The sequence below is a fragment of the Octopus bimaculoides genome, chromosome 18, assembly GCF_046866305.1.
Source record: "Octopus bimaculoides isolate indiv1 chromosome 18, ASM4686630v1, whole genome shotgun sequence".
Taxonomy (NCBI): domain Eukaryota; kingdom Metazoa; phylum Mollusca; class Cephalopoda; order Octopoda; family Octopodidae; genus Octopus; species Octopus bimaculoides.
The window spans coordinates 35,213,357-35,238,356 of NC_142945.1; the positions used below are offsets into that span (position 1 = coordinate 35,213,357).

The window sequence follows — 25,000 nt, forward strand, 5'->3', positions numbered from 1 at the left end:
CAACAACAACAACGTCTATGGCAAAAACATAACGTTTATATAAAAATAGTAGCGGTGATATTAACAACAACACCACCAACAACAACAACAACAACAACAACAACAACAGATAAGAAAACAAGAATAGCCACTGCAATAACAGCTACAGATAAGAACACCGATGATAACATCAACAACAAAAACAATAATAAAAATAAGAGCAACCATATCAACTATAACAACAAACACACATTAAGAAACCCACCCCATTCAATTTGAACACTTCTCCCACCTTGCATCTTTCATCCCCTACCCAGCATCAACCCTCCCCTTCTTGCTCCTCTCCTTCCTCTTCTTCCTCTTCTTCCTTCTCATTTACTCTCCTCCTTCACTCTTCACACTTAATATTATCGATTAGTAAGTATTGATCTTAAACTCCCCGCCTTGATGATATCCTGTCCCCTCCATCACCATCACGAGGGAGGGGAATCTATATGCGGTCATGTTATCTGCTAGAAATAACAGTCAAATTTCACAGTAAATTATACTCTGCCATCCTAAATGAAAAAAAAAAAAGAGGATATATTAGAAGGTTTTGAATTCCCTGCACATAGAAAAAAACGGGATGGTCACGGTTGGATAGGCTTTGATCATAGATCTGCTTGATACAAGCTTAGTGGGAGGTGAGGGCTGATCAGCAACAATAACAATAACAAAAATAAAAAACATCAACAAAAACATTAAGTGACAGCAACAATTCCTAACCTGCTAGAAATAGTAGCTAAATTTACCTACCAATTTCAGTGATTGGACTATGCCCTGCTGGAGCACCCCTTCAAGGATGTTTTAGCTATAATACTTTGACAAAACACTATAAAGTGTTTGAGAACATCTACATGATTGTTCAGCCTGTTAGAAATAGCAGCCAAATTTCCTTCCTATCCTACTCCAATTCTTTAAAAAACAAAAGGAAAGAAGTGCATTGGATAATGTAGTTTTTGATGCAACAAAAAAAATTACATGGGATGGTCATAGCTGGACGGCTTTTGATCATAAGTCTGTTTGATGAGGGGTGAACCAAAAGAAAGCAACACCATCACAGCCACCACCTCCCCCACTACAACAACAGCAACAACAATAGAAACAAATGAACAACAACAACACCAGCACCACCATTACAACAGCAACAAGAACATCATCACCACCACCTCCACACTACAACCCTCACCGTCTTAACCACAAGACCAGCTTCCCCATCTCCCCCTCCATGACAGTCACCATAGCTGCTGCTGCTGCTGTTTCTTCTTATATTGTTGTATCTTCTGTTGCTGCTGCTGCTGCTGCTGCTGTTGTTGCTGCTGCTGCTGTTACCGCCACTGCTGCTGCTACTGGTGCTGCTTCTCAGTATCATTAGCGATGCAGAGCTTACAGCGAGAATCTCCACTCTGCAGTTGTTTCGTCAACGCTACCACGTGCATATTTTGTGTCTGTATGTAAGTGCATCGAGGGGAGAGAAAGCAAGACAAAGTAGGAGGTGATAGAGTGGTAAAGGGGCTGATAGAGAAAGAGAGGGTGACAAAGAGATGTAGAAAGAGAGTGGGAGTGGTGGAGTAGATACATGTATCTCCAAACCGGCTTTCCCTCTCCAGGAATGACAGTGAAGAGACAGAGAAGGAATATCTATTCTAGCAAACCACCACCAATGCAAGTCTGAGAGTGGAATCTCTGTTTTTTTCTTTGCTGCTGATGGTCTCACAGTGATGAGGAAACAACAAGAAAAAAAAAACACACACGTATTTACTCATAGACACATACACACAATGACATGTCAACACACACACAAACACAAACCCTCAAGCATACACGCATAAATACTTGTACACGTGTTCAAATGCACAGTAAAACTAACAAATATTGTCAGAAGAATTTGCTAAATCTGCGATAAAAGTATCAAACTACAACTGCACAACAGCAACAACAAAGAAAAACAAACAAACAACAACAACAAAAAAATAACAACAGCAACGATAATTATATAACCGAGTCAATGAGGGAATCTCTACATGGTTGCTAGACTCTGCTAAAAATAGCAGCTAAAATTCCCTTAAATCACACCCTACTGTCTTTAAAAAATATTTACATACATTGGAGAATGCAATCTGAAAAAAGGCTGTTTGAATAAAAGATGGGATAGCCATGGCTGGAATGTATTTGATTATTAGGTCTACTCAATCGTTGACCTGGGGCTGAAAACAATAACAATAATAACAAAAACAATTATATAACAATTACTAACAAAACCATAAAAAGAATTTAATTGCATTAGTTTTTGCTTAGTTACATTTTATTTTTGTTTGTTTTTGCTTAGTTTGTTATTTCTGTAAACTGCTACATTTGGTGTTATTTTATTTTTGCCCTTGTGGCAGATAAAGAATTCACTTGTTATTATTTACAGTAAGAATAATAATAAAATGAATTATATAATATCATAAATATCCTTTTAATGGTATCAATATTATCAATACAATTATCATTATTACTATTTTATCACAATAAATATAATAATATTGAACAGAAATCATTCTTTAAAATTTTAGCAATAGAAGCCACAATTTATTACTGCTCTGATACAGTAAGAAATTACTATTGTTATTTTTAATAATATTGCAAGATAGAAATTTATAAATCACTGCAAGAATTTAAAAGAAAAGCATCTTTTTCCTGCTAAAAGAACCCCCCCTCCCCATCAAGTCCAGGAGACCTTACATGTTGACAAAATGAACATGGAAAGGCATACTTGCCAATAGAACAATAACTGTGAGTTTTGTTTTGAAACATGATAATAATAACAATAAACTCTGGGCTTAAGTACAAACTAATGGAGCAAAGATGGGTTGGAAACGCACAAAGTAAGTTTTCCAAGAATTTCATTCGCTCTTCTACTACATCTCCTTGCTTTTCATCTTCTTGTTATTGTTGTTGTCATGGCAGTAGTAACAGTGGTGACGAATGTCATTGTTTCAGCAGGCATCACATTTTATACACCACTTCATCCATGTAGACACACACACACACACACACACACACACACACACACACACACACACATATACACTCACACACGCATACATGCATACATACATACAAACATAAAAACATACAAATGTACATACATGCATATATATGTACATATTTTGATTGTGATTATATTACGGAAGCAGTAATGATTTCTAACAAGGCTCAGACGTTACATATAGGTGTCAAAAGGATAGTAAACTCATCAATCTCAGTACATATCTATTATATATATTGTTTTCAGTCCTAGGATAGATGAAAGACAGTGTTAACCTCAGCAGGATTTGAACTCAGAATGTAAACTGATACAAAACAAATGAGTAGGAATATTTGTTGAAAGCAGATGGAATGGCTGAGGCAGTACGGATGCCAGCTTAAACACATTGCCGTGTTTACTTTTATTTTACTGCATCCTGAGTTCAAATCCTTCCCCTGTCAACTTTGCTACTCATCTCTGGTAGGTCAATAAAAAAAGTACCCATGTTTATGGTCTTCTAATGATGTGAAAAATCAACATCATCATCATCATCGTCATCATAATAATGATGATAATAATATTATTATTATTATTATTATTATTATTACTATTATTGGTTGACTTTGCCTGTCATTCTCTTAGGGTTGATAAAATAAGTACCAGTCAAGTACTGGGGTCACTATAATTGATTCCTCCCTCTCCTCAGAAACTGCTGGCCCTGTGCCAGGAATCTGAAGCATCATCATCATCATCATCATTATTATCATCATTCAGGATTATGGAATTGCAGAATCGGTAGGGTCAGATAAAAATATGGAAATACTAGTATCTAGTTATGCCCCTTTAAATTTCTGTGTTCCTACTGAGGTCATCTTTGCTTATTATCTTTCTGGGGTCGATGATACTGACCTATTACCGCCTCTCAAAATTGCTGGCCTTGTGCCTAGACCAGAAACAATTATTACTATCATTCATGATGATGTTGATAATGACGACGACGATGATGATGATGATGATGGAAATAGTCCCGGCCAATACAGTTGTGCATCAGACTAAATGCCTTGCCCTCTCTTTCATCCCCCCACCTCAAGTTACTGAGGGATGCCTGTCATCCCTCAATAAGAGATGCTACTGTAACAGTAATACGTTGGGCCTGATTCAACAAACAGCTCTTCTTGCCTGTAGCAAATGACCTTGTGCTTCATTGAGAAATCACTGTTGTTACCACCTGTGTGGTAGGAAGCTTGCTTCCCAACCACATGGTTCCAGGTTCAGCCCCACTGCATAGTCTCAGGCTGACCAAGATTTCGTGGAAGGATGTGGTAGACAAAAACTGAAAAAACCCCATCATGTATGTGTGTGTGTGTGTGTGCGAGCATGCGCATGCATGTGTGTGTGCATATGCATGTGTGTATGTGTGTATTTGTTTGTCACCCACCACCACATGACAACCAGTGTTGATGTGTTTATGTTCCCATAACTTAGCAGTTTGGCAAAGGAAACTGATAGAATAAGTACCAGGCTTAAAAAAATAGTACTGGGGTTGATTCATTCAACTAAAGACTCTTCAAGGTAGTGCCCCAGCATGGCCGTAGTCTAATGTCTGAAACAAGTAAAAGATAAAAGAGAAGATGCAGGGGGAATGCTGGAAGAATCAGCAGACCATCAGAGGGAAATAATTTGGGATATATATGATAACATCTTTTTAAGTTGCAAGTTCAAATCCCAGTGAGATTGATTTTTGCCTTGCATATTTCTCGGTCATAAAAAAAAAAATTAATAAGTAACAGTCACGTACTGATGTCCCTAAAACAAATGTATCATTCTCCAGAGATGCATGGTCTTTTACCAGCAAAAAACATCAACATCTAAATACAGCGCTTTAATTCTGAGTTCAAATTCTACCAAGGTTAACTTAAATTTTTAACCATCCAAGGTCAATAAATTATGTGACAGTAACGTATTAAAAGTTGACAATACTCTATCAAGTTGTGACTTTGGACAATATGAAGAAAAAAAAGAAGAAAAGAAGCCTACTTTTCATCATCATCATCATAATCAGTTGTCAACATCCTTTGGAAAGTCATGAACCTCACAACTTCTTTTTACTTTCCCCCAGTTTGAAGTTTTATAAATTGTTTTCTTAACCATCAACTTTTTATTTTACTTGTAAAAGATTTTCTTACAGTCCTTTCTTTATTCTTCTTTTGTACTTTTTTCTCCACTCTTCTTCTTCTTCTTTCTTTCTTTCTTTCTTCCTTCTTTTGCTTCTTTCTGTAAATTTTCAATTGCTTGTCGTAGTTTGTCAAGGTTTTTTTCCTGTTTCTGGTGCTCATTTATCAAATACAGAAGTAGTTATCATCATCATCATCATCATCATCATCACCATCATCATCATCGACATCATTATTATAAAATATAACAACCATGTTGTCTGTCATACCATGAACTCTAAGAATCAGTGTACATAAATAACTGTTGCTTTCTTGAATGTAGCTATTGCAGCTGAAGTTGTTGTTTTTGTGGTGGTGGTGGTGGTGGTGGTGGTGGTGGTGGTGGTGGTGATAATGGATTGGCAGTTGGGAATATAGTTTGTTTGTTTTGTTTTTTTGTAGTTCTAACAGCAGATTATTAATGAATGCCCTGTTTTAATTCAACATGTCAATCCCCTTCAAAAACTAATCTCTTTACACAACTAAATCAAACTTAATTAGGAACAGTTATTGCTTTGAAACTAATTGGGACTACAGGAAGGGCTTGTTGCCTTTGGTCTTCACAGACCCTCTAAGATAGTCAGATTGATGCATGCCACAAATTCTCATTTGCACCTCTTCACAGCAAATACACACCATTCTCTTGCTTACACCTAACATTCCTCATAGTTACATTTACCATTGTTGATTTTGTTACTGTTGTTGTTGTTGTTACTGTTGTTGTTGTTGTTATTATTGCAGCTGTTATTACAGTTGCAGTTGTTAATGTTGTTGCTGTTGTTATTGCTGCTGTTACTATTGTCACTGTTGTTATTGTTGTTGTTATAGTTGTCAACCTGGCAAAACCATCAGCATATCAGGCTAAGCAGCAGTTCGTCCATTTGTGCATTCTAAATTCAAATTCTGCTGAGGTCAGCTTTGCCTTTCATCCTTTTAAGATCGATAAAATAAGTACCAATTAAGCACTGGTAATCAACTTACACCCTCCTCCAAACTTACTGGCCTTGTACCAAAGTTTGAAGCCAGTATTGTTGCTCTTCTCATTGTCGTAGCTATTGTTGTTAATATTATTATTATTGTTATTACTGTCGTTATTGTTACAGCCGTTTGTTATTGTTCTTGATGTTACTATAGATATTATTGTTGTTCCGGTTTCTATATACATCAGTTAGCTATACTTTGCGGCAAAAGACATGAAATACAAGTTTGAATTAGTTCACAAATGAGTTTCATCATTATTTCACCAAGGGAGGTGGTTTGGCAGAATTGTTAGAGCATCAGAAAAAGTGCCTTGCAGCATTCATAGTGGTTTTTTATATTCAGAGTTCAAATTCCACTGAAAAGAACATTGCTAGACCAACAAAAGCCTTGTGGCTGTTATTTATATTCCTTTCCATTCTGAGTTCAATCCTCATTGTAGATACTCTTTGTCTTTCATCCCTCCAGGGTTGATAAAATAAAGCAACATTCTTTACAAACAAATAAATTTGAAGTATCATGTATAGACTTATTTATAAACGTATTTACTTTATATCACAACTTATGAAGAATAGTGCCATTGGTTAAAGCATTCCTTATAGGACAAAACATTGCTTTCTGACTGTGAAAATAACAAGAAATTACATGCAACTTGTTGCAGAACAAATGTCATAAAAGTCTTTGTTCAAGGTGCATCACTTTTTTTGTATTCTTGTTTATATTTTATATCCTTCACTGATATATCCTTCACTGATATATACATACATACATATATGCATATATATATATATATATATATATAGTTTTCATGTATATACATATGTTTAGGTGTATATATACTGATACATACATATATACATATACATATAGACATATCGAATTATATATATGTGTATTGTGTGTGTGTGTGTGTGTGTGTGTGTGTGTGTGTGTGTGTGTGTTTTGAAATTTATTATAAAATTTGAATGATATGTATATCATAAAAATTGTATGAGATATATACATATATATATGTATGACATATGCATACATGTAATATATGGTATTTATGGTACATGCATGATATATAAATATATATGTGTAACGATATATATGTGTCTGAGTTTGTCCCTCCACCATCGCTTGAAAACTGATGCTGGTGTGTTTACGTTCCCATAACTTAGTGCTTCTGCAAAAAGAGACCGATAGAATAAGTACTAGGCTTACAAAGAATAAGTCCTGGGGTCGATTTTCTCGACTAAAGGTGGTGCACCAGCATGGCCACAGTCAACTGACTGAAACAAGTAAAAGAGTATATATTATATGTATATGTATATATTATATATATCTGTATATATTATGCATATATATTATATATATATGTATACATTATATATATATGTATATACATATACATGCACACACACATATATAAATATATTCATATATATATATATACATATAATATATGGTATATGCATGATATATAAATATATGTGTGCAAAGATATATGTGTGTGTGTGTGTGTGTATTGTATATATGTGTATATGTTATATGTATATATGTGTGTGTGTGTGTGTGGGTGTGTTTTGAAATTTATTACAAAATTTGAATGATATGTATATCATAAAAATTGTATGAGATATATACATATATATATGTATGACATATGCATACATACACACACACACACACACACACACATATATATATATATATACATATATATATATATATACATACATATATATATATATACATACATATATGTATATTTACATACATACATTCATATATATATATATATATATATATATATATATATATATATATATATATATATATATATATATATATATGTATGTATGTATGTATATATATTATGGCCATATCACAGAAAGCACCAGTTCTTGTCTAATCACCGAAGTTAAGCAACATCAAGCCTAATGTGTATTTAGATGGGTGACCAGTTGAGAAATGTAGGTGTATAAGCCTCTCACACCTTTATAGGCACAGGAGTGGCTCTGTGATAAGTAGCTTGCTTACCAACCACATTATTCCTGATGTGTTGTTGCATGGCCTGGACATAGTTCTGTGTGCATAGAGAAGTTGCACCACAGGAACATGAAAGAGTGGAAAAACTCCTTAATGCACACATGGGAATGTGGTGCAACATACTCCAGCCTATGAAAAGTACAGCACACAATTTCCAAGCTTCCAGCAATGATGTTCCTACACTATATACATTACGCAAAGATCACAAACCCTGTCATGGGGCCCCCAACTAGACCAGTTTGCGGGGCCAATATCTCTAGCAACTACAGACTGTCCTACTTCCTCTTGCAAGTATTACGACATAGAGATGTCTCCAGTTGTCTGTGTGAGCACGGAAGATCTCCTCAGTAAAATTAGTACTTGCAACCACTCCAACGATCTCACAAGTTGTGTTGTGGGTAGTATGGATGTGATTTCACTCTACCCATCTATAGATTTTGCTGTAGAGAAATGCATTCAGGTAATCTGTGAGAGTGAAGTAGAATTCCATAAGTTCAACATGAGGGAACTGGGCCTCCTCCTCTGACTAAGCTACGACAGTGACTATTTAGATGACCATGACCTCAGTAGATTCTACCCCACCAGGTCACAGAGGGAAGGACCACCTACCATCACCTCATCAGTGAAGAAAAGCACCACAGAGCTCTTGAGTGGCTGGACCGTACCCACCCAAAACCCTGAAATCAACAATCAGGTGAAAGAAATGATTGCACATGCAATAGGGGCCAGTGTAAAAACCACCTTGAAGAACCACATAGTAAAGTTTAACAAAAAACTATGCATGCAGGTTCAAGGTGCAGCCATCAGTGTCGCTGTAGCTGGGGATGTGGCTAGACTCTTAATGGACTCTTAATGGTGGGACAGAAAACTCAAGCAATTGTTAGTAGAACAATCCACATGTATGCATACACACACATGCATACATACATACATATATACATGTATGTGTATACACATACACACACACACTAACCCAAATATATGCACACAAACAAAAAGAATGCAGTGTGAGTAACGGATAGAGTCAAAACTATTGAAAACGTTGCAAGACGCCATGAAAATTTTAGAAAAATAAAAAAGAAATAAGTGGAAATTTTACCAGTGAGTGTGTTAAATTATAAAGCACCAAAAGAGAATGACTCTCCCCAGACACAACAGAATATATATGTATGTGTATATATGTGTGTGTGAGTGCATGTTTATGTACATCACACATACACAGTAGGTATGTAGATGACATTAATATCATAGTTAAAACCAACTCTAGTAACGGTAGTGTAGAAACTGAGAGGAACGTAATGGATAGCATCCAGCAAGTAGTTAACTACATCCACCAAAGTATCAAGGTAACTATAGATTACCGCACTAGGCACCCCAACAATAGACTTTCCGTCTTTGATACTGAACTTTGGTTAGAGACGGCAAACAGAGTGCAGCTCCTTCACTCCTATTACTTGAAACCCATAGCTTCTAAATATGTTGTTCACAAGAACTCAGCTTTGTCACACAAAATGAAAATTAAAATACTGATAGCAGACTTAGGTTAATGAACAACGTGTCTCCACTATGCAAACCCTATGAAACAAAAAATACATATGCAGAACTTCCTGCACTGCATGCAATTCTCTGGATATGATCAGAAAGATAGGGTTCAAGTATACAGGGGTGCTAGAAAGAAATTAGATAACATTATATGTAATGATACCAGTGGTACCTGCCCTAGATATAGAAACAAAAACTGGAATAGGATACAAAGAACTTGTGACAAAGCAAACAAGGTGAGCACGTGGTATAAAACCATCAAATATCAAAGAGTGGTGTTTGTAGAGGCCACAGCCCATGGAGAACTAGCACATAGATTTATAAAAGCTCTGAAGGAGACCAAACTCAACATTAAGATTGTTGAAAAGCCAAGGAACTCCGTCAAATCACAACTATGTAGGACGTACCCCTTTAAGAATACTATATACACCAATGATAACTGCATGGTATGTCGGATTAGCCCTGGCATTAACTGTTGAACTAGAAATGTAGTTTACACCATAAGGCATGAACATGACATACATAGGGGAGACATCTAGGAGCATTGCAGAATGACTAAATGAACATGTGAGACAATATGACGACAAAAAACAGTCCTCCATACTCTACCAACATGTCAAGGACCAACATGGAGGTAACCTGGGTCAACTTGACATCCGCATCTTATCCAAGCACCCAAAGGTGCAAATACAGGAGTACGTCCTCATAAAGGAAACTTCCCCAATACTAAATAAGAAATATGCATAGTAGATATCATACCCGCATACCCACAGTTTACACAGGTAGAGTAGAATAGTTAATGGGCTGTTATGTAGATAGATGTATGTATGTGTGGGTGTATGTATATATGTATGTATATGCACATGTATGTAAGTATATGGATATGAAAGTAAACAGATCAACAGACGGATAGGAACATAGGTTATATGAACAGACAAACACACATACACAAATGAAGACTGTAACACATGACCATATATACACACACACTTTACTTCACACAAGGACACATTTGGAGACACGTCCACATATATGGAGATGCACATTCATACATACAAACACAGTACATAATTGCAAAACACACACATACACTCAGACAAGGAGATAGAGGTACACACACAAACACACATGCAAACACACACACATGCACACACATACATAAAAACACACAAACACAGACACGCAAACACATGAATATGCAGAATACATACATACAAATGCACACACATACATATATACCTATGCACACACACATACATGCATACACACACATGCATACATACATACATATATACATGCATGTGTATACACATACACACACACACTAACCCAAATATATGCACACAAACAAAAAGAATGCAGTGTGAGTAACGGATAGAGTCAAAACTATTGAAAACATTGCAAGACACCAGGAAAATTTTAGAAAAATAAAAAAGAAATAAGTGGAAATTTTACCGGTGTGTGTGTTAAATTATAAGGCATCAAAAGAGAATGACTCCCCCCAGACACAACAGAATATATATGTATGTGTATATATGTGTGTGTGAGTGCATGTTTATGTACATCACACATACACACACATACACATGCATGCACACACATACACATGCATGCACACACACGCGTGCATGCACACACATACATGCATGCTCATACACACACACTCACACACTCGTGTGCATGAGCATGCACAAATACCTCACACTCATAGATAGATGGCTGGATGGATGCCTAGCTCCATGGTTAAGAACTTTACTTTACACTCATGAGTTCGATCCAACTGCAGAGTATCTTGGGCAATTGTTTTTTACTTAATCACAGTCTCACTGACTCTGTAGAAACCTGTCTGATGGACTGTATATAATTCAAAGAGTTAGCCTTGGTCCACAGAAAACATGTCTCAAAAAAACAGCATATGTGTCTCAAGATGAAGACAAAATGTATCTTAAAATAGGGGCTGTATGAAGTACATAGGCAGTTATTGAAAAAATGAGCAGAATGAAGCCCAATGCATCATTGATACATATGGCAGCTTATCATTTCTTAAATACAAAATTTCTATGAAGAACCAGTAAGAATTTTTTATCCTTAGTATGTAAATTACTGGTGCTTATTTTAAATCAAACCAGCAAACTGAGGGATAAAGCCCAGGACTTGAACTTAAAAACTAGAGGAAGTAATTATTAAAACTATTTATGTTCAGTTCATGAATCTTACACTATTACTACTACTACTACTATTGATGAGGATGATGAGGATGATGGTGATGATGATGATGATGATGAGGATGATGATGATGATGATGATGAGATCTGGTCCCCACCAAAACATATGTAGTGCTATTTTTTGTTTGCCAATAACATACAAACTGTTCATACCTACAGTCTATGACCATCTGGTTACTCACCAGGAGAACAATAACATCTTACCAGAGAAGCAGAAATGAGGCTACAAAGGGTTGTATGGCTATAAAAGTGCAAAAGTTGTTGAACTTGTACAAAGTACTAAAAGAGAAGAACAAATCTTTAATATAACATGCATTGATTGCTGAGAAGTATTTTATAGTATAAACGCTGTTGAGTATTGAAGAACTTTACAGTATAATAAGACAACAGGGTTATGCCATTAATAGGGGAAGTAGGGAATGTAAAGGAGGATGAAATAGTGTCACTGAATAAATCAAGAGAAGTTAAAAGAAGTTAAAAGTAATTAAGGACAAGACAAGGAAATAAGGTGAAAAGCTTTTAGGGAATTTACTTTGTTAAGAAATCCCCAAATTGATTTTTGTGCACCAGCACATTGAAGACACTGTATATGAATAAAACAGCTCCAACTCTAAGAAAGTACCTCAACTATGATATGTCAAAATGGAAGACCATATACCACCGCAAGGTGAAGAGAAAAGGAATAAATCCCTCCTGGTAGCCATTAGATTAGGAATCTTTCAGAGAAATTCCTTATTCTCTCCAGTCTTCTCCTTAGCTTTGGTATTATTAAAATCTGCTGAGGAAAACCACTGACTGTCACAAATTCTACTGACAAATTATGTTATCTACTCTACATGGATAACTTAAAACTAGTTAAAAAGAATAACACCCAGCTGGAGAACCAACTAAAAATTATTCATAGATTTTGCCAAAATACAAAGATAAATGTGGCAAAATTGTTATTAAAAAACAGGTAGATGCCAATAGCATTTGATGACATTATATTAGATCCAGCTGCATGATGTTAGGAAATATTTTAAAGTAGAAGTTACTGACTAGGTACAACACAGAAATTAAAGAAGAAAATGTGAAAAGGGTACAATAGAACCTGAACTCAATGCTAGCAATAAATAGATATAAACACAAACTTACCTAGGAAACAACAGTGTGATGAGCTGCTTTACAGACATACTGGGACTAAAAAGATGGTTAGAAGTAAGACAAGGAAACTGATTGGCAGAATAAAGAAACGTGGCTGTAAAAATGTATGGAATGGTCATGGCTGGAATATATCTGCTCATAATTCCACTGGATAAGACCTATTGTGCTATTAAATAACGACAACAATTAACCAGAACCATTGGGAAAATTGTTGTATCTAACTGCAAAAAAAAAAACAAGATAATAAAACAATGAATATAATAATTTCTAATATAGACCTAAGACCACACATTTTTTTCTCTTTTTTTTGTGAGGACATTGTTAATTAACACAGATACCCGTACATATTGATTTTTATTTTATATTACTGTTAGTGAAAAAGTGAGTCATTGGTCACTACTTTCCATTGAGCCAGTCTCTGATTCACTGTATATGACAAGGGAGTATTTAAAACTCAGAGTATAACAAGCATCAAAAAGTATTTTGCTTGACGATCCTAGTTGTTCACTTTTCTAAGCATTGTTTACATCAGTGTTTCCCAAAATTTATTGGGAAGCCATCCCCTTGGCATCCATGCCACATTCTTAGACCCTACCCACCACCACAAGAGGAGACCACTTTCTGCAGCAAATTCCAAACAACTGTATTTCACAAATTAAATTTAACATAATTCATTATTTCCTTGTTTTTACATCCATCACCCCCATTTGGCCACCCTATTATCGCCCAACATTTTTCAACGCCCACCTGGATTTTTCCCTTGTCCCTAGGGAGGTAATACCAACCACTTTGGGAACCACTGGTTTACACTGAAAGATATACATACACAGGGTTTACAAACAGGAAAAAAGTAGCACTCAATACATTGTGTACAATATTATTATTAAATCTGGAAACACTTTAGATGTTACTTGAGATACTCTGGGGTCTCAGATTTCTTTGTCAAGGGATTAGGTACAACAGATAGAAAGGAAAATGATGAGAAAATTAGGGTTAGGCAATTCTTATATATGAAATACAAGCCATCAAATAACTTCTGAAATGTTTTCAGCTCCCAACAATATACTTACATACATTCATGTATATATATTCATGTGTGTGTGTGCATATGTATATGTGTGTGTGTATGTGTGTGTGTGTTCGTATATATTCATGTGTGTGTGATAAAATATATAATTGGTCTATCCATTTTATTTAAGCCACTTCTTTGGACATAATCTTTAATGTAATAGCAGTGGAACAAAATGATCTCAAAGCACCAGTACAGTGTGTGTGTGTGTGTGTGTGTGTGTGTGTGAGAGAGAGAGAGAGAGAGAGAGAGAGAGACAAAGATTTATATTACTGTAGGGAAAAGGATGAAGACAAAGGAGACAGGGTGTGAATGGTTTCAACACCATCTAAAGAGATATAACTGAAAATTGAACATTACTTTGCTCCACTGCTTCACTGATTCCGCCAATCCAAGCATGGCTTCTTCATTTAAAATGTTTCAAAATAAACAGCACAATACAATATTACAAAAAAATAAGCTAACATAAGCAAGTGACACACATATAAAGAAATAATTATACATACTACAATCTTTCTCATTATCTAAGTATCTATTTCTCTGTCTCGTCATTTTTTCATCTAATCTTCTCATGTTTGCATAGCTGGAACTGGTCTTTTTCAGCACAGCATCTTACCACTTATTACAGTCTTTTACCATCTCCTTCATGAGCTTTAGATTCTCAAGATCCGTATTTCTTCATGTGTTTTTCATGATCTCACTTTTCTGCAGGTTTTTTTTTTCCATACCTACTCACATGCATATATGTACAATTAATCCATAATGATTATATATTTTGTCAGACTAACGATTATGGATTAAAAGTTAATTCATTCTCAGACTTATCTTTGAGTTCTTTATTCTACATAGCGAGACATATCTTCTTTGAACTTGTCACCCCTGGAATATATATATATATATATACATATATATATATATATATATATATATATATATATATATATATATATATATATATACATATATAAACCCCACTCTCATACAAATGCACACAGCATTGAATATAATGTGCATATATATAGTGGTCAGACCATAGGTGGTCTTCTTCTAGCATAATGGATGTCTGCTTAGTGGTCATCCATCTTATAATGTATGTAATATAATTTTTCTGAATCTTCAGATTTTAAATAAGCTAGGCCACTGGTTTTAAATTGATATTAATCAAATTAATATTCAATTTTTCACCCTTATTATATATATATATATATATATATATATAATTATATTAAGGGAGTAAGGGCAAAAACGATCTAATTCCAGGATGTTTGAAGTGCCGATACTTTCAAAAAACTCCCAAGAACTCCAGATAAATATACACAAGGCTGAAAGTAGGCTAGTGAAAGAATATTAAAAAAGACCTCACTTTAATTGCGAATTGGTTCCAATTTCTGGATTAAGACCAAAAATAGACATTCTTCCTTCGTCAACACAATACACGGGTTCATTAACATGATTTTTATCCTTATATTCTATTATGAATTTATAAATAAAATAAAATAATTTAATTATTTTTGCTTCTGACCAGAATAGCATTTACTGCTTGGCTATTCATATAATATACACATTAGCTGTCATGAGGGGATTTAAAATTGACTTATTATGGATCTATATGTGTAAATATTTGTGTGTAGATGTGTGAACCTGCTTTGTAATGTATGTACAATTATTTGGATTTATATTTCCCCCATGTATTTTGTTGACGAAGGAAGAAATCCTATTTTTGGTTTTAATCCAGAATTTGGAACCAATTCACAATTAACATGAGGTCTTTTTGATATTCTTTCATTAGCCTGCTTTCAGCCATGTGTATATTTATCTGGAGTTTTTGATAGTTTTTTTAAAGTATCAGCACTTCAAGCATGCTGGACATAGGTCACTTTTGCCCTTTCTACCTTAATATAATTATATACCTATGTATATTATTATTAATTTAATGTATAAATTTTTATATCGTGCTGACTACCTGAAAAAAAATCATGATTTTCATCTTTATATTCTATATATATATATATATATATATATATATATATATATTGCAGAAAATGGCATACCATATTGACCCAACACCCCTAATTGCTAGCAGTGCCTCTGCAAAAAGCTGCATATCATCTACCAGCCTGCAGTATCCATCAACAAGAAATATGAGGTATTGTACACCTGTCACCAGAGGTACACCCACCCTACTAGTAAATTTCAAGCATCTGGCCACTGACAACCTGGATATACCTCGTTAGTACCAGCTGCCCCTAGCACCACCTACACCAAGGTCACTGTTACAGATTAACCCCCCATGAACAGCACTGCAAATCACGAATCCCCAACACTTCCCCAAGCCTGTTTACCCGCATACTCTTACCCCTTGTACATCACCCCTTGTGTGATGAGTATGCATGTGTGCATGCACACATGGATGTGTGAATGTACATCTAAGCACACATACACATTCATATAAGTACTGATGCATACACGCAGATATATTGGCATATACATGTACATATATACATATATACCCCACATCTACTGCACATTGCTACACCCACCCCAACCACATGACTAATATCTTGTCCACCAGCCAGTTTCTTCTCCACCGCACAGTCAATTTCCTTTTCAACATGTAGTATTTTCCATCTAACTGTTGTCGCTGCATTTACTGACATCAATACCACCTGACCCTTCTTGACCGATCACAGGCTAATGTCTAGTAACAAACAGTGAGGCTCTTCATTTGAATTTTCATTCAGATTCCAATGGCCGAAGACCAGCTATGTGCTTCAAACTCAGAGTACTAAGGATTCTGAATCAAATTGTTCTGATCTATACATGTAACTCCCAATAAATGTGTTGAGTGCCCTTCTTTCATTTGTCTACCTACTCATGTATATATACATACATACATACATACATACATATATATATATATATATATATACAAGAGTTAAAAAATGGAGTACATATGATCTGGGCTACTTATGCTTCATAGCAAGCAGAACCTCAGAAGTGGTAAGTATCCAAGTCAGGAACAATGCACCGGTCCTCCTTTCCAAATCCAACTAAAGCTTATGTACTAGGGAACATGTATGTACAGGAATGCTTATATACACATATGTGTATGTATGTATGTATGTATGTATGTATCCAATGGGGGTCTTAAAAGACATGTTAGGATCCATAATGAGCAGAACTTACTTGCAGGTATTGGTAGTGCAAATCAGAGGTGCAATCTGTGTGGGTGTTTTTTCAAAACACTGTCTGGTTTAAAAAGCCACATCAGACGCCATGAAAGGGCTAAGGTGTAGGTGCAGGAGGTGGTCAAACTCTGTTTAAAGAGTAGACAGCCACCACAACCACCATGTATGTATGTATGTATGTATGTGTGAGTGAGTATATATATGTGTCCTTATGTATAATAACAATAACAATTGACTCATTGGTGTGCATGTATAGACGTTTATGTATGTACCCTTAAGTGTACATATATATATCCAAGTATTTATGTTTATGTTTATTTATTTATGTATATATGCCAGAGTATGCATGTATATGCATATATATGTGAGTTTTTATGATTTTTATGTTTTTTATCTGTTTATATTTGTATATTGTAAATTAACTCCACAAACTTTGTAAATCTCTGAAGAGGCCTAGAGAACCATACATGTACCTCTATTTTCATCCATTTCATCTATCAATTACTCCAGTTTACTGGAGTTATATAGATAGAATGAGACATGTCACCGCTATGCTGAAACAGCTGTAAGACATTGTCCCTTCTTCGGTCACTAGATGTCCCTTTTAATTTTTATTACTGATATGACATAATATGTCATATGTGTTTGTATATTGTTTTTATTGTCCTGTCCTCTTAGTTGAAAAATATACAGGTAAATTGACATAATACAATGTCTGCAAGTTGATGAGTACCACATATTCCCCTCTATTTTCTTATTGCTATATAAATTAAGGGTAAAATTTCCTTTTACCTGCACCCATTTATTGCACTCGGTAAAAACACTAGTGTAATAGTAATTGGGTATCCTTCCAGCAGTATATTGGATAGATATTATCCCTTAGTGTGTTGGATTCACAACCCCTAACTTTCTTGGATTATATATATGTTTATATATATAATGGGCTTCTTTCAGTTTCCATCTACCAAATCCATTCACAAGGCTTTGGTCAGCCTGAGGCTATAGTAGAAGACACTTGCCCAAGGTGCCACACAGTGGGACTGAACCCAGAACCTTGTGGTTGGGAAGCAAGCTTCTTACCACACAACCACACCTGTGCCTTTTGTATTCAATTATTCATTTATTCATTTCAGTCATTTGACTGCGGCAACTGATGGTGTATGTTTATACCCCCATGACTTAGTAGTTCACCAAAGAGAACGGTAGATTAAGTACCAGGCTTACAAAAAATGTACCCAGGGATTGATTACTTTGACTAAAAGGTGGTACTCTAGCATGGCTGCTGTCAAATTACAAATGAATAAAAGCAATAAAAAGAAAGAAATATACATATATATATATATATATGTATATATATATAAATTATGAGCTAAAGGTTATGCAACCATCTAAGGGATATATGTATCCGTAGACACTACTGGTGCATTATCTAAATATGTATAAGCCTTGCTGTATGGTTAACAGTTCTTGGTAATTTAAGGATAAACCGTGGTTACATATATTCAGATAGGATAAGAGAAGAAATGGAGCAATATGTAACAATTAGAAGTTCATCATTAGTATTGAATGATCATAGTTTAATTGTAGTCAAGATAACTTTTACAGTTGTTTCAGTTTGTAATTTTTGAGGTAAACTTGTATTTATCACGTTCCATGCAACAAACATCATCAGAAGGATTTGAACTTTACCAGAAGAATATTGACAGGAGATTGAAGGTTGACAGGAGAAAAAAGGAAAAAAGGAAAAGGAAAAGGAAAGAGGTAAAAGGAAAAGGTTCATTTGATCTTTAGGGTTGCATTTTGTATCCTTAAGATGGCATGTGTGTGTACAGTTGTTTCAGGTACTTTCATCTACTTGAGGCAACTGTACACATATGTGCCATCTTTTAAGGATGCAAAATGTAAGCCTGAAGACCTAACAAACCTTTTCCTTTTTTCCTTTTTACCTTTTTTTCCTATTCTGTTACGTTTTTCGTTTTTTCTTCTGTCAAACTTCGATCTCTTGTCAATATTTCTCTGGATATATTTCAAATCATTCTGATGATGTTTGTTACATGGGATGGGATAAACGCAACTTTACCTCAAAAATAACAAACTGAAACAGTTTCAGATGTTATCTTAACCATAATTAAAGTATAATCATTCAATACTAATGACGAATTTCTAATTGTTACATGTTGCACCATTTCTTCTTTTATCTTTTATATTTAGATATGCACATATACATATATACATACATATAGATAGATAGATATATACACACACACACACACACACACACACACACACACACACACACACACACACACACACACACACACACACACACACACACATTAATATAAATAGCAAGGCTGAATGGGATACCATAAAAGAAAAAAAATCCATCTTCACTAAGTGTGATTTAGGATGTGTGTCAGTGTATGCATGTGTTTGTGTGTCTGTGTTTGTCCCCCCATCCAACATCACTTGACAACCGATGCTGGTATGTTTACATCCCCATAACTTAGTGGTTCGGCAAAAGAGACCAATAAAATAAGTACTAGGCTTACAAAATAAGTCCTGGGGTCGATTTGTTTGACTAAAGGTGGTGCTCCAGCATGGCCACAGTAAAATGACTGAAACATATAAAAGAATAAAAGAATATACATACATGCTTATATATGTGTCTGTGTGTCTTTTTATCAATGCATGTGATGCACACAGGAACTATAATATAAACTCATGTTTATCCCTATTGTGTGTGCATATGTGTGTGCATATATATATGCATGCACACATACACACATATAGAAACATACATACATATGCATACATGCATACATACATACAAAAACACATGCATACACAGAGATACATCCACACACAGATATGTGTGTGGATATGTATGTATGTGTGTAAGTGATATATATGTAGTTGTTAGTGTGTATATTTATATAGTTAAATTAAAAGTCTAAACGTAAATACCCCAATGAAGTATTTGCTTAATCTGCCTGTTTCTGGTTCACCTTTGCATTTTATGATTTCAAATTTCACGATGCTAGATTATCCTTACAGAATTCATAATGTAATCTTCAGAAAAAAATGCTGTGTCAAACAGCTAACCTCTTGCACATAATTTATTGTATGTTCTATTCCATATTTGTTTAATGTTATTTTATATTTATGTTTAACTGATTTGAAATTTTTGACTTAAAATGTAAATAATACATTTTTAAAAAGCTTTTCATTTTATTTTTAAATCATGATTCTTACATTCTTTCTCATGTTTTAAATCCTTCATAACAACTCACACAAGTATTATTTTGATATTGACAATGTATACAATTTAGATAGATAATATTTTAATGTTTAAAATATTCCTCTAACGCTTAAAATGTATCTTATATGAATTTTAGAATAAAATTCGATAGTGTGATCAAATCGTTTTTATTATACACACATAAGATTTTTTTCTGATAACATTCTTTTCTTTTCCATCAGCTTTGTCTCTATTCTAGATAAAGCGCTTGAGATTGTTAAAACTGAAATGCTTGCATTTAATAATGTTAATCAAAATAGCTTTAGAGAAATAGACTAAAAAATATTAATAAAATTGTAATTCAAACATGTATCAAAATTTAATTAAAAGAATGGTAATTTGATTTCCAAAACAAAAAGATGTGTGGGTTCTTTATAATTAGATTTTGCTTTAAGTTTGGATTTCTGAGTTAGATCAAACCCTGTCATCACTCCTTTTGAAAATCATCTCAATTCTACTGATTTGAAATTCCAGACCAAAAGAAAAAGCTGGAATGAAACCTTTTACTTCCAGTAATTGCTGAGAATCAAACGTAAGGTCTAGAGCCAAACTACAAATTCACAAATCCTTTAAAGTAGAGTATGCCTCACTTTGTATCTGTTTAACAGGACCTGTGATAAAGAATGCTATTGTTTATCTTCATGTTAGCCCCAAAACAAGCAGTTATGATAATAACCATGAACATCCTCTATTTAATTTTCAGACACAATATATCTAGAGATACATTATCCAATGAATTCTCCATTTTTTTAACTGATTTAAAAGAGATTTGGTTGCTAATTCTAGCAAGGCAAACACTCGCATAAAGGCTCCATTGATAGCTCGCATATCAAAGATTATACTTTATGGTAAACTGATTTTCACACTGCATTAGACATAGGCATCAGAGATTCCACTTTAAAGATGTCCTGAAATAGGACTTCAATGCTTTTGCTCTGAATATATGAGTGGAAGGTTTACTGAGAGTGACAATTTGACCTGAGGGACAGAAACCACTCTAAATCTCTATATTGAATTGTGAAAAATGCATAGTAACACCACTTTCATCATTAATCCACAATAGGCAGGTTTTATTTATGACTCAAATTATATATTTATATAATTGAGATCCTCAGTTTCAGACCAATTTTTTGAAGGTTTAAAAATATATTGTAGTATTTTGACACTTAGCTTATAGTAGCATTGCATTGCATATCATTTCTTTTCATCTTTTAAGCTGGTTACAGATGACTGAAAAATATTCTCCATTTCACTTTAGTGTGCACCACCTAAAAGGTTATATCTCTATTTTCAGTGACAATAAAGCATTAATGTAGCTGCCTGACCTACTCAGTGTTGCAACCAAAGATTTCCCTTGGCAAAATTCAAACAGTTATATATATATATATATATATATATATATATATATATATATATATATATATGATGTACACCCAGTTGCATGGTTTTACATCCAGTCCTATCATGTGGTGCCTTGGGCAAATGTCTTGGGCAAACCTATGGCTAAAAGCAGCATTAGATTAATCGTCCAATACAGCATGTAATTGTTGCATACTGTTAGAGACATGAGACATGCTCTGTTAATTATTTTATTAAATTAATAAATACATGTAGTGTCAAATATCTAGACACTTATTGACTTTCTTAGTTAGCTCTTGTTACCAGTGTTTCTAATGACTCAGTTAATAGCAGTGAATCATTTAAAGAGTAAAGTAAATAAATACAAATGACTGATGTTGCATGTCATTATTAATTGGCAAATTTGTATGACTCTACCCAAATACAATCATATTTGTTTCAATACACAATTTCATATCTGTTTCAATACAGTTTCATATGAGATTGTTTACTGTCCAAGACAATTTGTTCAATGTTTTGTGCAGCATCTGCATTTGCATTGATGCATATTGTTGCAACTGAGATATTGCTGTATTTGACACATCACACATTGCCAGCCCATTTCTGTTAGCAAAAGTCATGAAAATCCCACTTCTATCCATACAGTGGCCAATTAATGGAGACACAATTTGAACTCAAAACACAAAGTGGCTAGAACGAATACCATGAGGTAACTTGTTTGAGGCTCTAAAAACTCCACCAAATCTTCACCTTCGAATGGCTAGAACTAATTCCACAAATCATTCTGCTAATGCTCCAGCAACTCTGACAATTCATAGCTTTATAATTTCACATCAAATGATTATTTTTTTAATTTTAACTTGTTTCAGACATTGGACTGCAGTCAAGCTGGGCACCACTTTGAGGCTTTAGTTGAGCAAATCAACCCCAGTACTCACTTTTAAAGTCTGGTACTTATTCTATTGGTAGCTTTTGCTGAACCACTAAGTAATAGGAGTGTAAACAAGCCAACACCTGTTGTCAACTGATATTGATGGGACAAACACATGCACACAGATACATACATACATACATATACACAGATATATATATATATGTATGACAAGTAAATCTAAATATCACTGAGAAGAATTTCAAGAAATTCAGAATATACGACAACAAGAATGAAGAAAATGACATCTTTAATTGATGATTACACCATTCATTATTGGCAATCATTTCTATTGTGCCAACATATTAGATACAGAAAGAAAAGTATAAAATTCCAATTAATTTAATATATCCAAAAATATATGCTAACACAGTGTTAACAAGGCAATGTGTGTGTGTGTGTGTGTGTGTGTGTGTGTATGTGTGTGTGTGTGTGTGTGTGTGTGTGTGTATGCGTGTGTGTATGTGTGTGTTCTTTTATTCTTTTACTTATTTCAGTCATTTGACTGCGACCATGCTAGAGCACTGTCTTGAAGGGTTTTAGTCAAGCAAATCGACCCCTGAACATATTAGTTTTTTTTAAGCTTAGTACTTATTCTATTGCTTACTTTTGCCAAACTGCTAAGTTACAGAGATGTAAACACACCAACACTGGTTTGAAGCAGTGATGGGGAACAAACACAGACACAAAGATGCACACACAAACACACACACATATACGATGGGCTTCTTTCACTTTCCATCTACTAAATTCACTCACAAGGCTTTGGTTGGCACAAGACTATAGTAGGTAGGAGACACTTGCCCAAGGTGCCATGCAGTGGAACTGAACCTGGAACCATGTGGTAGGGAAGCAAGCTTCTTACTACACAGCCAAGCTTGCTATATATACATATAATATGTGTGTGTGTGTGTGTGTGTGTTTGTCTGTCTGTGCATGTATGTATTATACACTTCATCCAGTCATCATTAACACAATATATTGTCTTATCATTATATATATTGCTGTATTTCAGGATGGTCTTTTTTTTTTTTTTTTGTCAAATAAACACACACACTATATATTTGTCCTTCGCTCGGTTATTACTGTTCCTACTCTAACTCATGTCCATTGTCCAGAAATCTTTCAGCACACATCTGTGACCTCTTCAGTGACACTTTTCGTCTTCATGTATGCTCTTGCTCCACTTGCTCCATTCTTATTATTTATACATTTCGTTATATAACAGTTTAGACTTCAGCTCATTTGATATCATTGTTAATAGTTGCTTTTACTTTTCTTTCTTAAAAAAGCATATACAGTAGTAATTTAATTTTTGTTCCATTTAAAAATATATTTAACTATTTATAGAACATTCATAAATATCCTATACCATAGATGTTACATATCTGTCTTTATTAGCAACCACATCACCATAGTTACAAGCTATATTTGATTTTTCCCCCTTACAGTTGTTTTGTATCTTCTCAGCTTGTACTTGTTCTCTGACACACACTTAAACTATTCTCAAGCATTGGAATATGAATTTTTTTTATGCACTCACTCACTCACACATGCATTCACACACACACACATACACACAAATATATATGTATATGTTTAAAAACTAGATGAAAAGTATTCAATAGAAAGAGTAAACTTTAGAGTTTATTTTGAAACATGGAACTAAATGAAAGCATATATATATATATATATATATATATATATATATATATATATATATATATATATATGTATATATATATATATATATATATGTTATCGTTAGGCCTAACTCATCGTAAGGTAAATACCACCATGGGTGATATCCAAACTACAGTGGAGAAGGCTAAGCCACTGGATTTGGTTAAAAAGAGACGGTGAGCGATGGCTAGAGAAATATTGAGCTTTTTTTTTTAATAACCAGTTAATCTAGCAAGCGGGGCCTCCTATCAGTGAGGGTGGCCGTTGTGCATTGATGCTGTCGAGAGGTAGGCCCCAAAACGC

At 34.5% G+C, this 25,000-nt stretch overlaps 1 protein-coding gene across 3 annotated transcripts in view; it reads left to right on the forward strand.

The window, feature by feature from the left end:
• The window catches only part of LOC106867954 (N-acetylated-alpha-linked acidic dipeptidase 2), a 670,339-nt gene that overhangs the window by 10,875 nt on the left and 634,464 nt on the right, over nt 1-25,000 (forward strand). Inside the window, exon 1 of one of the 3 annotated variants that reach the window (XM_089365976.1) lies at nt 1,364-2,888. The exons of 1 other annotated variant lie outside the window; for it this stretch is intronic. In XM_089365976.1, coding sequence (XP_089222102.1) covers nt 2,869-2,888 — 20 coding nt within the window. In that variant the 5' untranslated portion in view covers nt 1,364-2,868. Of the gene's footprint in view, nt 1-1,363; nt 2,889-25,000 lie in introns of those variants that run through there. One more of the 3 variants, XM_089365974.1, reaches the window with a different exon arrangement.